Consider the following 14,951-nt stretch of genomic DNA (forward strand, 5'->3'; position numbering starts at 1 on the left):
GCAATAAAGAAAGAAAAAGAATCTAAGAAAGAAAATGAAAAAGCAGGACCTGCAAATCCTCCATCATGGGGAGGTAAAGTTTCTCAGGCTGAAATTCAAGAGAGAATTGGATATGTTCCACAAACTCCCCAGTCAGCGCATAGTGGACATCCAAGAGCAAATATGACAATGTAAATAATGATATTGTTATTTTTCAAAATTACCTATCAGAAGGTTAAATGTAAGTTATTAATACATTATTTATATAAAAATACACTTCTTTTATTAACTGTTACTCACTTTTTTTATTAACAAAATACTTAACTCATACATGGCAGTATTTTAAAAATGAAGCTATAAATTAATGCCCTACTCTTAAAAGTATATAACACATGATTGATTATTAAATGCACATTAGTACAATATGCTTTTGCAGTTTCTTTTATTCTTGATTAAACAACTCATTGAATTCAAGTCTATTAACATGAAAATCTGGAAGACAAGAGCAAAAAACAACTCCTCAAAAATTATACAGCTTAATTGTCTTAAAATATTTATCCTTATCTGTTTTTATTTTAAATAAGATTATTATTACTAATTATTGTGTTGATTTTTCATATCTCAGAGATCAACATTCCATAAAAATAGATTTTTTTCAATTATCTTATTTGAACTTTGTGTCTATGTAGATATGATACGAGATTTTGTTTATCCATTGCTTGTTTAGAAGAAAACTAATTGCCTTTTTTTATTTATATTATTACAGACCCTTGTTAAAATACAAATATTGTGGTATTTCTCTTCCTTTACAGTTAGCTTTTAGTAACTCATAATTTTCTGGCTCATACTTTTGCAGAGTTTTCGATGAAATCGAACTGAAAGATACATTGATAAAATTAATCGATCTATCCCTCAATTATTTTATCTTTTTAGTACTTAGAATATTTACCATCTTTGAGGGAATATCGCACACGCAGTCGGAACCATAAGTGACAATCTAAAATATGCGAATAAATTTGTCAAGACTATCAAAATATTAAAACGGTTGTTATTAAAAATGACAATAAGCAAAACATAATTGGCAATTACAGCCCGTTGATTGTTGGATGCAGTTCGAAATCATTGTTATCAAAAAAGAATGCAAAAAATTCGAATACTTACGAGAGACCACACATAAGTACTTGAAAAGGTGCATGAAGCGGTTTGATTCGCTTCATCCACGCTCTTCTTTCGAGACGTTCCATCAGTGGAGGTAGTAAACCTGAATGAAAAACAATTTTTTTTATTAATCGCAATTTCAATCACTACGTTGATTCTTGCAACTACTAGCTGCCTTTACTTACACATTCCAGGCGCACACATAATAATCCTTGATATCACAACTTGAGTAATACCTTTCACAGACGCAAACTGAAATGCACATAATGGTATGGTATGGTGAGATTGCAAAAGACATTTCCACAAACAAACGTTACCTGTGATTTGGTCAATTTATTGCCATTTTCATCGGTAACGTCAACACCTCCGAGAATTTCGTTTTGCCTCATCAACGGAATGTTGACGCAATTAGCAGCAGCCACAGCAGCGAACGGAACATACCTCTAAAGAATTGTTTCAAGTATTAGTATCATTTGTTTAAAATCGAGTATCGGTAATTATAAGTGTACCGCGCGCGACTTTGTCGAAAACATTTGTAACATCAACTGCAGCTCACGAATGGAATGACGTATATTCATTCGAAAATGTTATAAAGCAATTGCTATGGCCGAATAATACTTTGTAAACGTTATTATTTGTACGCTGTGAAAGTGATCGGCTAATCGACATGAAATTGTTAATGAATTTGATTGAAATGTCGTGTGAAGCATTTAAGCATTTGCTATAATAACAGTACACTCACAGCCAGTAGAGGATTGGCCCTTTTTGACCAGTAAGTCTTACATCCAATGGCGGTGATCATAGCAGCCGAAGTAGCGCTTAGATAGGCTATTCCTAACTGATTTGTCGTCACTGGACTGTTTGCATTTCTGTTTGTATAATTGACCAGTGCGTTGAAAGACTGATTTACCCATTGCCAAAATACCACTGCCGTCGTAGTTCTGCAAAGACAAATGACAATTTGATCAAATGCTCACGGTCGTAACTGCAATTTAATAGTGCTTGTAGGTATGAATTCTGACTAGAGGTGGCGTTATGCAAATGAGAACTCTGCAAGGCAACTTCCGTGTTCGTCGTGTAAAGAGCCTTGCTCTTTATAACTCGGTTATTCCGAGCGGAGTTTCGAATTCGGAAAAACAGGGCTTGCAACTCCTCGGAATAATCACTCCGAGACACCTCGGTAATCTGTTATTTGCCTTGCTTTCGACCAACAGTGGATTTCTAAGAAAGCGTCTCGCCAAGTACCGATAATAAATGCATCCGTCTTCAATTGCAGCCACACAATTTACTTCACCTGTAAAATTGCAGCATAACACCGGTGATAGCCATACCACCGGGCACTTGAAAGGACATTCTACCAAAGACATTTTGCAGTTCGCCGGTGTCCGGATGAAACGACGACTCGTACAGTTTCTTTGCGTGAATGATTTGCTGCGCGGTGGTGCCTGGAGGCTCCTTCTTGAGCCTGCAAAGAATAGCTAAGCTTAGAAAACGACCCCACGAATTTGTCGGTGAGTCACGTATACATTCCGATGCGCAGCGAATTTCATTGATTGTTCACACGCGCATACATTTACCATCAACATCACTGACTAAGCACGGTACAGTACATAGTCTTGGCTGTTCATCGGAAATGCGCATTTCGATTTACTTTCGTTCTCAATTCTGCGCGCTCGAGTTAATGTTTTTTTTCCTGCTAAAAATAGCGCGCCAATGTAGGCATTACGTAATTCATATTCGCTCTGCGAAAGCCAATATTCGCGAAAGATCAACTGACCTGATGGTAGATCAATGACGGAAAGTGAAAGCGACGCACATACCTGTACTTTTCGCACAACTCCTTGGCGGCTAAGAGCTCGTTTTCGGGCGTGATGCACGTGCGAAAATCCGTCACCCAAGCGAAGTGCTTCCATCGGCCGATGAACGTACTCTGGTCCCAGAGCGGTTTGTCCAAGTCCAGTCTTTCGTCCGGCTTCGCCATTCTTAGAACGAACGGCTGCTGCCAAGTGACGCTTTTGCGCTCTCTGTCCCTCGAGTCCGCAGTTGCGTCGATCAGCCTAAAAAACAGAGATGAAATTCAAGAAGCCCTACCCCCTTCCCCGTCTCCCTTCGCCTCGTGGAAAGTGTGTCGAAGAACCTTGAGCCGGGAGCGAAGGAAAACGAGAAAATCAATAAAGTCGCATCGTCTTTTCGCAGGGCAAGCTCGCTCGCGAGTGGTCGCTCTGCACGCGCTACTTTTCCGCGTGTCGTGCGCCAACTCGGAAAGGCCTGCTTCGACGACTGTCCGGCTAGACGCGCAAAGCGAAGCAACGCCATCGCGACAGTCCGACGAACCCACCTTTCCGCCTTGTCGGCCGCCAAAGGGCCCCCGGCTGCCTTATCTATAACGAATCCGCGCCGCAGCTTCGACTACGCAGCTGCTCCATCCTCGGCGAACTGCTGCGAATGTTGCCGCGATGATAATCGCATTTAGCCGCGCACGGGCACAGTGCCACGCACTATACCTACTCCAGAAGCCTCCGTTATGTTGGCTCACGTGAGCGCGCACGTTTTCCAACATTCGAGCGCCTGCGCGCGCCAGCAAAACCCGAGCCGACTACACTCGGTCGGGATGGTGGAGACGCACGCAGGCGACCCTTATCGACCGTCGCTTTTGCTTTCTTCAGGGTGCTACGATGAATGATGTTTTTTTCTCTTTCAGGGGGGCGTTGAGAATGATTTTTCTCGAGCCTTTATTTTTAGTGATAAATGATCAATTTGTCAAAAAAAAAAAAAAATAATAAATAAAAAACAATTTCAAGGGAAAAAATGCGACGATGTGTTGGAGCTTTTCCCTTTAAAGATTACATCGAGTTGTCTGTTGGTGGTACGACTCTAATGAAAATATATGACTACTTCAATGTTTTTTTTTAGAGGGGGATTAGAGGGGCTTATGTTTTCTTTATTATTGAATGGGGTGAGTTCTAATTGACGTCACGTTGGATAGAAAATGCAATATGTCCAACAAACTTACACTTATTATCTTACTGATGTGAGTTTATTAAAGGAACCCTTGATCGTTTGCTGTTTCAGTCGATCAATTCGCCGTGATAAAAGTGAATTTTCTTACTTTTACCGTATGTTTCAAGCATCAAATTCTATTATTTCGCATTTGGGCATCCTCATAATAATCGAGCATCAAATGATGACACACATCCGTGCGCGCGCTGCACAGCACCGGTAGTTAATTACATTTAGCTCTCTCTCTCTCTCTCTCTCTCTCTCTCTCTCTCTCTCTCTCTCTCTAGTGCACGAACGTATTGTACATCCACGCATATTGCACACATCGCGCGGAAGGCGACAACACAGTTAATTAGATCTGCGCGAAAGCCGGGTGAGGTTCAGAGACCCTCCTCTGTAGAGGAAACGTCAAACGCACGCACACACGCGCGCATTACGCTCTTATCGCGCCATCGCGAATGTGTATCGACACCCTTCTTCGACGATCGCACGCCAAAGGGTTTTCTTGGCAAGAAGCTGAATTTGCTGCGCACGACTCGTGTCGATCGTTTATTTACGACGGCACTGCTTCTTCTCCTGTGCGTAGCGAGCCATTACGAGCAATTTCTCATTTGCGGAGGAGAGGAAAAAAATTGTAGCGAAGGTTTCTCTTTTTTGTTGCTGTTATTGTTGCGGTTCGTGTTGCGGTGGACGACGCAGGGGCTGGAAATGCGTTATAATATTTATGGCTTCAACTGTTTTCCGCTCTTCTTTCGCTCGCCCAATCAATTTTACGCTAATACTAATAATTAATTGATGATTTATGAGTTTGCAAATCATGCGAATTACTCGATCGAGACGAAAATCCATGAAAATGTCTTGAGTATCGGAATTGAATGATCCGTGGTCGATGCGAAAAACCGATCATAATTTGTCTTTATTATTTTGAAAAAAATTGATACGTACAGGCGGCACTCACAGTCGATATCCAATAAAACCAGGAGAGGACAATTCAATTAGCGCCTGCCGTTAGGCAACTTGATTTACGTCCAGCTATAACCGGCAATGACGCTCGAGCGTAACAAAGTTTGCCCGGTCAATTCTTAATTAGACAGGAAATCGGTGGTCCGATTGTTAGCCATCGTTAAATCAATCTTAAACTCTCAAATGGTTTTTGCTCAAGTCCTCCATCGCTCCAAGGGCCGGAGTAGTTTGTCCTTGCAACGGATTTACATGCGAAGGCATTCCAACAATTTAGCCTACTTGTTGACTTGTGCAAATTACGAGCTTCTGAAAAGTCGAATGCAGAAGGGCAATGTCGAAGAAGAGATGGGAAAAGGAGTGAAGAGAGTGCGTGTATTATCTGGCGTACATAATAGATCCAAAGTACCTTCCGCGGGCTGGAATAAAACAGAAACAAAACTGGTGGAGTTCTCGAAAGTTTTACGCGAAAGCAAGTTGAGCGAGAACTTGGGCGCGCCTTGTCAGAATCGAAAAACGCGCGAGCTTACGACGGCTTACGCTCGAACTAGGAATGGAAACAGATAAAAATGTAATGGTAGTGCGAGCGTAATAATACAGAAATTACACTGAAAGAGATGGCAGGATGATAGCGGAACGGGAGAAGGGAGGTAGAGAAAACCAAGCGAAATTGTAGAATGAAGAGAAAGAATGAGGAAGGAACAAAAGGACTTTACGTAAAGATTGAAGATACGCCCGAAAACGTTAATTAAGACAATGTTATGCTTTAATTACTCTGAAGAACGGCTTTATTGAAACCCTGCCAGTCAGCTCTTTCCCTTCTTTTTCAGTGTCACAATGAGCATGTTTCTCTTACAAATGGACAGCTTCGAGGATATACAGTCATTATTTTCGACGTACGTAATAACGAAATAACTTGGGCTTATTACGAGCAACATCTGGTGCATCTTAATTGAGCCTTGTTAACGCCGCTGCTCGCGAGCCTCTCAATGAGTCCCGCAACAAAGGAATTCCAGAGCTTTTGTGAAAAAAAGACACAAAGCGCGTATGCCTCGCGCGCTAACAGTTCGAATTTCAAAATGATCAATCAAAGAGCTGAAGTGAAAAAAACGTACATGGCTTATCGCGCCGTCCTCCCAACGCAAAAAGAGACGTTTCATCGGATAACTCGCTCGCTCTATCTCGCTCTCCCGCCCTTCGCACTCGCGAGCTTATCTCTAGGAGCATTAAAAGCGGCTCGAGAGCAATTTTTTGCTTTCCGAGGCCAACTGCGCTCACGATTTCCCCGAGGATCTCGAAAGAACAAAAAAATAAAAAAAAGGAAAATACACAGACTCGCATTCAAAAAATGCAAATAATCCTAGAGCGCGAAGATACATAAAAGAAAAAAGAAACTCCTCCCTAAATTAACTCCGCTCTTTTTACTTGCGAATAACCGTGGAATGCGAAAACCTTTCCCAATCCGTCTAACTTCGCGTGCAAGGGATGTAATCTTTCTACATCATGATGCAAAGAAAGCTTTTGCCTTTAAATGTCGCATTTTTCTTGTTTTATAGGATTTCGGCTTTATGCACTCTTGGCACTCGCTTCTAGACAAATAAAAATCTCGGTCCTTATTATTTATGCTATTGTGCTTTCGACTCATGCAAAACCAATGGAATATTTGCCATTTAAAACTGTCGTACGGATAATTTCGGATTGATTATACAATCGAATTCACATCGAGAATTTTAATGATGATTCGATAAGCAAAAACCTATTTTTCATTAATAACGTTGTTACAAATAATATTAAATATTACTTGTATGCCTAAGTAATGTACGTGTGTTCCGTTAGGTATTGATTTTACGTTAACGCTGCGTCGAACAATTTTAATATTCATGAGATGAGCCTTGAACGAATCAAAATATGCTTTTCAAATATATCGATTATTTTATTTTTATAATCATACGGTATTTTTATTCTAGAATAAAAGTGGATTGTAACTTTATTCGGTGTATTTTTGAAAAATTATTGTTGAGAAAAGTATACGAAGAGCTAACATTATTTAAATGTTCTACGTTATATTTAAAACGAAACTGATTTATTCTACACAATAAAAACAATGACTTTAAAATTGTTCAAAGGTCGCACAATGATTAGCGTGAAAATAAGAATATGATGAACTTTTCTACGAAACAAGCGATGCTAGGAACGAACTATCGAAGGAATAAGGCATCAGCAATATTGTACGGCAAAAAGGCATTCGAACGAAAACCGCAACTTTTTCGAACGAGAACGGAATCGTCGACACTATGGAAGAGAGGAGGGTAAAAGTCAAAGAATAAAAAGCAAACGCGTGAAATGGAATGAGGCATGCGAAAAGAAAGAGAGAATAAAGAGCGACAAGTGGTGCAGAGAGACGAGAAGAGAGGAGAAAGTGAAAAGAAAGCAAGGCGGTATATGGGAAACGAAACAGCTGGTCCGCAGCTTTTCTCTCATCCGTAGGGTCCAGGATATGACGACGATATGTTTACGACACTGTCAGTTTGCAATAGTCGTTCTTTCAACGTGAAATTTTTATTTTTGCAAGTCGATCTTCCTTGATTGACCAATCGAACGATGGTGCTTTCCATACGTCGACATGAGTAAAAGCCATTGTATTGATTACTTGGCATTTCTTTGTTCGTCGGAGAACAGATGCATATTAAAGACGAAGGGATTTGGAAAATGATCGATGACTGGAGAGGTATTCCCTTCAGTTTCAACTCTTTTTGACACAAAAAAACAAGCTGCCGTATACGCACATGTGTATATACGTTCATAAATTGTGTGCACGAAAATTGGGAACTTCCTTTTATGAAGGTCGCAAAGTAAGTAGCACATCGTGGTTATCAAGCTGTGAAAGACTGACATTACCCGAAGAATGTATTAAAAAAAAAGTATTCTTGCTCAAGGCTTTCAGAACGTTGACTTGTCAGAACAAAAAAAAAAATTAGAAGAAAATCTCTTGCAAACAGTTTCATGGAATAACGCACGAGTAGATTAAAAGAGTGGTTTATTGACGCGCGAAATCCGTCCAACGACTCGTCCAAAGCGTCGCCCTCCGAAAACAGTCGACACGGGATCCGGCAGAAAGCATCAATTATGAAAAATCCATCACGGAAATCGTAGTCCGACAAAGATGAAAAATACAACCGGTAATAAAATTGTTAACAATGCAGAATGTCGGAACGAGTTGACATTGTCAAACGAACATCTGAGAGAGGTATAGAGGGAAATGGTTTGGTAAACATCGATTTCAACGTTGTGCTATTTAATTTCCTCTCTCTCTTGGCCGCTATGGGCGTTTGTCTCTCTCTTCGTGCGGCTAAAGGAACGGCCATGCCAGATCGATTCCAAGGCAATATTGCAAGTGCTTGCAACTTTGGATTGCTCACTCGGCTTCACGTCGGTCGACAATGTCCTATCGCCTTTTGTCGTTTCCACAATAATTCCAAGCAAATGATATTACTTTTTTACATTATCGAGGGTAAAGTCTGTGAACGATTGACGGAGAAATTTTAATAGTTTGTTAATTATATGATAAAGCTGTTACTCCCATGAAATTAGACGTAAAAACTAGTTTTCACATTAACAACGCGTTAAGTCGTCTCACGGTCGATTTGTGGCCAAACTTTGAAATGCATCATGGTCGTTTGCAAATAATCTCGATAATATTTTCGACGTGGTTTGGTTTATCAAAATCGTTAAAACAAATTGTCTAGTCCAAGGCAGTTCGTTATATACCACAATTACACTTGGTTGTACATAGCAGCAATAATTAACAACTATAAAACTACGTTCATTCTTAACTTGGAACGACCGATGAAATTCATCAAGCTGCACGTGATGTTAGTTATTGCACACAATATAACATTAAAAAACGAAGAAGATACTTGTTTGTCTGGAGCACAGATGGCGCAAGAAGTTCTTAAGAAAGTTATATGGCTAAAGTGGCCTGGGAAGCCAAGACAAGATATGCTATTAAATTACAATCCTAGCCGGCGAGAGAGAAGATACGATCCTTGGACTACAATGACAAAAGACCGAAACTTGGGAATAAATCTTGAAAAAGAAAAGAATCGGCTTTTTCCACAGCAAGCGTTTTCCTCGTCGCGTGCATAGCCATCAGCATTCCCAAAGAGCTCACGACGCTACGCTGCTGCCAGTGTTAATTAGCAGGCAAGAAGACGTTTTCAGGGTGCGTCCCGTTGAGAAAAAAATAGAAACAGAAGAGGTCGAGGCACTCGTAAAGAAAAAAAAAATTTTTCGAGGGTTGAAATTTTACATGCTAATTCATTCTATGTTGATTTGTTAGTTTTCGGAATGCGAGGTTGATCATCGCGATTGTCGTCGCAGCTCGTAGTAATAACGTGGAGAATTCGTAAATCACGAAAGTAGACGCTTTTGGGTGTGTACTGCTGCGCTCGCGCGCGCAGCCGAATGCTTTAGTGTTAGTGATTAACGTGGCCTGTGGGTGTGTCATCGGTCCCGGCTGGGAAGAGAAGTAAAAACGTCATTAAATGTGGTTTATCGTCGCGTACCGTAATCATGAGCAACGCGTCTGTCCACTGCTTGATGGTAATTGTTATCACTACCGTACAATTGCAACTTTCCTTCGAAACGAAAAAAAGAAAAATTAGAAATTAAGCGGAACGTCGATGGGCCACGGTGCAGACGAATAAATCCGAACAAAAAAACAATGAAATAAAGCAAAATAAAAGAAAGGTTATGCGTGGGATGTGTCGTTAGGAATATATCTCCATTTCGGATCGCAATCATACACATACGCATACCCATGCGCGCTACATACACGCCGATTTTATCCATGCCGACGCGTGCGTTTGTACGTGACGAGTTTGCTGAAAATGCTGCCATCGAGAAGAACGAAATTGTCTTTCTTCCAATAAGAAATTAAAAACGGAAAAAATTTAAATTTCAAATGCGCTGTGCGCTTATGAATCTTCGTCGAGAGAGAGAGAGAGAGAGAGAGAGAGAGAGAGAGAACCGAAAATCCGATCCAACATCAGGCGCAGGAGCGGAATCCCTGGGTTCTGAGCCCTTCCGGGGAAAACGTCCAACACACACAGACACACTCACCGTGCTACGCTCCCTTCTCGAACTGCTCTCTCTCTCTCTCTCTCTCTCTCTCTCTCTCTCTCTCTCTCTCTCTCTCTCTATACTACTACTACTACTCCCTTTGTGCGGCTGTATGTAACGGGTGAACGTGCAAGTAACGATCCATGGTCAAGGACTCTTTATTTTATTATTATCTTTTTTATTACGACTTTGTTGTTGGCAAGGCTGTGATGAATGCATAAAAATTCCAATTGGCGTCATCACTCGTTTGCCGTTGCACAGCGAGCGAAAAGAAAAACAATGTGCATGAGAGCATAAAAAGTATATAATTACAGAAATGGACATTTGAAAGCTTCGCTCTATGAGAATTTGAATATTCATTTTTAACAATAGCGTTGTGACTCTAACTGAGTAATCGATATAATCGGACTGAAACTTATAATTATATATTGCCCGGCTACGGATACATAATGCCCGAACCATCGTCGTCTTGTTAAATTTAAAGTGAAGGACAATTTTTTTTCTTGTCGACTTAAATGGGGTTTTACAGTAGAAAATCGTTAAACTACAATGGCCTTTAACAATAAAAATGTTTCATGCAAACTGTTACATCTTGTAATCGCGAATGTACATGACTTTAGAGTCTTCTAATGTTTTTCTGCTTGTAGCAACTTTGGAATTCTCATGAAAAATAGAATACAATGGAATTGTTACGTAAAGGCAAAAAAAGACCAAGTGACTGCGAATCAAAGTGAGAACAGCCGTGAAAAATTTGTAAGGAATCGACGAAACGAAAAGCGAAAAACTTGGCTGAGAGCGTAATCAACGTTACGTAAGAACCTTAAAACTCCGAGCGAGCAATATAAAATGGTTACTTTTCGAACACCCCGTACATGCGCGTCATACTTCCACACACAGCTCGTTCAGATTTTAATTTTCTTTCCTCTCATTTTAATGTTGCTCTTAATGCTCCGTGTGTTCGAAATTGGCTTCATTGCTTGTTTGACGTTTGCTCCAAAGCATACTTTCAATAAAAATAAATAATTTTTCATTAGCTTTACCGAATCTTATATAAAATTGAAAATTTGAAGCAACTCCAAATGATCCTAGTGTTAAACCTCTTTAAACAAGACGCATACCAAATGCTTTTTCCTTCTCCTTGAAAACCATACTTTATTTACTCAACACACACAGGCAACCAGACGAAATATACATAAGAGCCCTACGTATAGCCCAAAGGAAGAACGAAATCCCTCGACGAGCTGTTGTGCATTAGCGAACCCTCGGCGTCGAGCGATGCAATTTCCAAAGGAGAGGCTGTCTTCTCATTCTCTCTCGCGTGTCCCTTCATCATGTGGCCACTTTTGCCGCGTGGAATAACGCTAATACCCTGCGTACGTGTAACGTTTTCACGGATTGTTGGCGGATTTCTCGTCAGGTCGGCAACGAAAAGGTTGCTTTGTGTGCTCAATCCAAGCATCGCTATGGGCGCTCGCACAGGTCATGCGGTAACATCTGTCGGTCGGTCTTCGAATGCTTCGTCAATAAAAATAATCAGTGCAAATGTCGAAGAGAGAGGGAGAGAGAGCTTGTGGCAATAATTGCAAACATGCCCCGACACACGTACGCCACGCGCTTCTCTTATCGAGCCGCTCCAAGATAGGGCCACGATCGTTCAACAAATGACCGGCGAACCAGTCGCCGGTGGAACAACGTTTATCCACTGCGACTCGCGGAGCGACGATAACGGCGGGCTCGTGTCCCGCGCGAGGAGACAAAGATGGTGCTCGGGGCACCGGCGCGTTGGAGCCACGTCACTGCGTCGTGCCACGCCGGCACTGACGTACACGGGCGCACGTGCCCCGGCACACAGACGCGACGGGAGCGCGCCTGCAGGTGCCCACGGTTCTCCTCCGAGCGAGCCCTCTGCGCCTACGCGCGCGCGCGCGCGCGCGCACACACGCACACGCACACACAGAACAGCTGTTCGACTATCTCGGGAAAGACGCTGACGATACTGATTGCCCGCGGCGGGCCGAGCCCGCGGGCGCGGTCCCTTTTATTCGCGCTGCTGCCAGATTCTGCTGATGTTTCCGCTTTCTCGATGTGCCACTGCGGATTATTGATTTCACCCGCCCTGCCAGCTCTGTCATTTCGATGATGTATCGTCCGACAATGCCATAACATTGCGATCATTCCTCCTTCGCCGCCACTGCCAGCCGCCAAGATTCATCCGACGCCAATGTTCATTAAAACGACAATGTCCATTCGCTTGCGAACGACGCCAGTCGTGCTTTTCGCTGGCCATCCTCGTCTGCTTTCCCTTTGTGTTCCGAGCTGACGAACTCTTTAAACACATCGGCACTCGATTGTCATGACTGCAAGCTTGCGCGAACAAAAGAAAATTCGTCGTCATTCGTTTTTAGTTCAAATATTATTGTTAAACACTTTCGGCTCTGTTTTATCGCGTCGGACGCGACGTTTGCATAGATAACAAACGTGTCTTTATATATACATTATGTTCAGAGTACTTTTCGAGACGCGTAAATAAGCAATTTCCAAAAAAAGAGACAAATCGATAATTCAGTTGCGAACAGCAAGTAGAATATTTACATTTCACAGCTTCACGCTCGATGACAAAGCCTCAGAAATATCCGGCGCGAGCAATGTATACCTACTTGAATGTGCGAATTAGAGCAGCTGAAATAAAGAAAAGAAAGAAAAAAGAGGAGTCAGCGAATCAGACTTTCAAGTGGCACTCTCATTTTTCTGCTCGATCGAGCCCTAAAAAAAGGCATCACCTTTATTAAGGGTCAGTTTCGCTTTCGACGAGGAGGGGTTTGCTGCGTGTATACGCGACGTGTGTGCATGTGCATTCGATTTAGAGAAATTGGCCTCTCTTGTGCTAAATTGGCGCGGCTTCTTTTTGCCGTTCTCGCCGACAACTCATTTCTTTTTCTGTTGCTGTGCCCTGCAATTTTCGCGTGACATTAATTTTACAGATGAGATAATTTCGCTGTTAACGCGCCATTAAAAGTATGTTCTTGTTGTTTCGCTTTTTTTTCGGCCCGCGGTGCATCCTTCCGAATATAGCGTCCGAATTTAATTTCAATTTTGCCTCATACTCCTGAGCTAGTTAATTATGAAAATCTGAATTTTACATGAAACTGTATTCACGAAATGCGTATTAATTAACTGATTTTAATTATCGGCAGAAATTAATTAATTTAAGGTTTCAGGCTATATAAAAATAATGTTGAAGCGATAAATTCAAATATAAGTGCTAAAGACACGACGGTGACGTTCCCATAAGAGCGCAAAGGTGCATTGCAGAAAAAAAGAAAGAAGAGCAGATTGTTCTAAGGCGATATTCAAGTGCATAATTACGGACCTCTGGCGTTTTCTTTTCTTTGACGTGGCAGGAATTAAAAGACGAAGACGAACAATCAGAGAGACGGAGTTATACGTCTTGAGATTATTAGCGTCGTGACTGAAGAAGATGGGGAGGAAAGAGAAAAGTTTTTGGTGCGCCCGAGCGCCGAGAGGCAACTTACGTGTACAACTCGTAAAGTTTCGGGGTACTCTATCTTGCGCGCTTTTATTTTTTGTCTCGGAGAATATGCCCCGAGACAGACGACTCGCGCTCGATTAATGGCGGCTTATCTCCGAGCTTCGATTAATTCCTCCCTGCGAGTGGCAACAAAAGCGGTCAAACGGAACCGAATGTCCCCCAAATTAGCATCGAGCGAGCGCGCGAGGCCCGTTCGATTGGCTCGGGAATCAAATCGATGAATCACTGGCGCGCGTGCTTTTTAAATCGCGCCAACTCGCTGCCCCACCCAAAATAACGTCCAGAGATGTATTTTTAAACGCTCGCACGCGGCTCCGAATGATTTTGCGCGCCGCTGAAATACAACACGCGCGATTTCTTCGCTTCTTTCTTTCCGCGCGTGACGCAAGGCGGCCCGCGTATTTTTAATGCCCGCCGAAAGCCCTCGGAGTGTTTGCGGATGCGCGAGTCGTCGAGTCGTCGAGTCGTTTCGCTCGGCGCACGGCTTGTTCCCGTCCCGCGCGGGCAGTTCAAAATAGCAATTAAAAGAGGAGAGGAAAAAAAGCCGCGGAGAGCGAGAGTTTCTTGCGGCCGAGCGCCTTAAAAGTACGATGATCGACGCGCGTCCCGCGACGCTCCATCGATTTCCGCGCGGATGCGTGTGTGCAGCGGATCCGCGAGAGCGACCAAGTTTCCGCGAAGCGCGAGGAGGCGAACGTGCGCGCTCTCCTCGCACACGCGCAGTTGCGGCGAGTCTCGTGTGTGGCTCTCGACGCTCGTTAACTTGGCGCACCGACAAACTGCGAGCTAAGGCAGCGTCGCTGGGCCTACGTACGGCCGACGACGCCATATTTTCGCGTGGCCAGATCACTCGCCGAGTTCGAGTTTTTCCCGTCAGCTCTTGCCTCGATGCCTCTCCCGATATATCGCCGGACATTACGGGAATGGCTCGCAAATAAAGCTGCGCTTTTAACGGCATTCTACGTGTCACGTGCATCCGAGGAATTTCATATCTCTTTTGGGGGGACTGTGGATAATTAAATGCCGAATTGGCTGGAGTTCCGCAGATAACAAGTTTTCACCTCGGTTTTACAACTCCTCGATAATCTCACATTTTTTTTATCTTCCCGCTCTTGGGCGCTCCTCGGTGCTCCTCGCCTTTTTTCTCAAAAGAAAAACCAAGTACTCGATCGAAAAAAGATAA

General features: G+C 42.7%; 1 protein-coding gene across 2 annotated transcripts; it reads right to left on the reverse strand.

Moving 5' to 3' along the window:
• Nucleotides 1-242: 242 nt before the first annotated feature.
• Nucleotides 243-3,632, reverse strand: LOC131669359 (sideroflexin-2). Of its 2 annotated transcripts, none has more exons than XM_058944186.1 (9): nt 3,275-3,469; nt 2,958-3,194; nt 2,432-2,602; nt 1,880-2,078; nt 1,455-1,580; nt 1,323-1,389; nt 1,141-1,240; nt 929-976; nt 243-854 (listed from the first exon to the last, which is right to left on the reverse strand). In XM_058944186.1, the coding sequence occupies exons 1-9, from the start codon at nt 3,451-3,453 to the stop codon at nt 740-742; spliced, it is 1,242 nt and encodes a 413-aa protein (XP_058800169.1). In that variant the 5' UTR covers nt 3,454-3,469; the 3' UTR covers nt 243-739. The 2 variants fall into 2 exon arrangements, with proteins under 2 accessions (XP_058800169.1, XP_058800170.1); XM_058944187.1 differs by lacking the exon at nt 3,275-3,469 and adding an exon at nt 3,476-3,632 and having other exon boundaries at nt 244-854.
• Between the last annotated feature and the right edge of the window lie 11,319 nt (nt 3,633-14,951).

Source organism: Phymastichus coffea, unplaced genomic scaffold (assembly GCF_024137745.1).
Source record: "Phymastichus coffea isolate CEN01 unplaced genomic scaffold, Cenicafe_Pcof_1.1 PCOF00092, whole genome shotgun sequence".
Lineage (NCBI taxonomy): Eukaryota > Metazoa > Arthropoda > Insecta > Hymenoptera > Eulophidae > Phymastichus > Phymastichus coffea.

Bases quoted from the DNA above. Each gene is read 5' to 3' on its own strand.
- LOC131669359 (XM_058944186.1), bottom strand. From the start codon at position 3,453: ATGGCGTTGCTTCGCTTTGCGCGTCTAGCCGGACAGTCGTCGAAGCAG. The intron at 2,079-2,431 runs GTGAAGTAAATT...TTGTCTTTGCAG, and splicing joins GTTATGCTGCAATTTTACAG to AACTACGACGGCAGTGGTAT. The intron at 977-1,140 runs GTAAGTATTCGA...CGCATATTTTAG, and splicing joins GTACTTATGTGTGGTCTCTC to ATTGTCACTTATGGTTCCGA.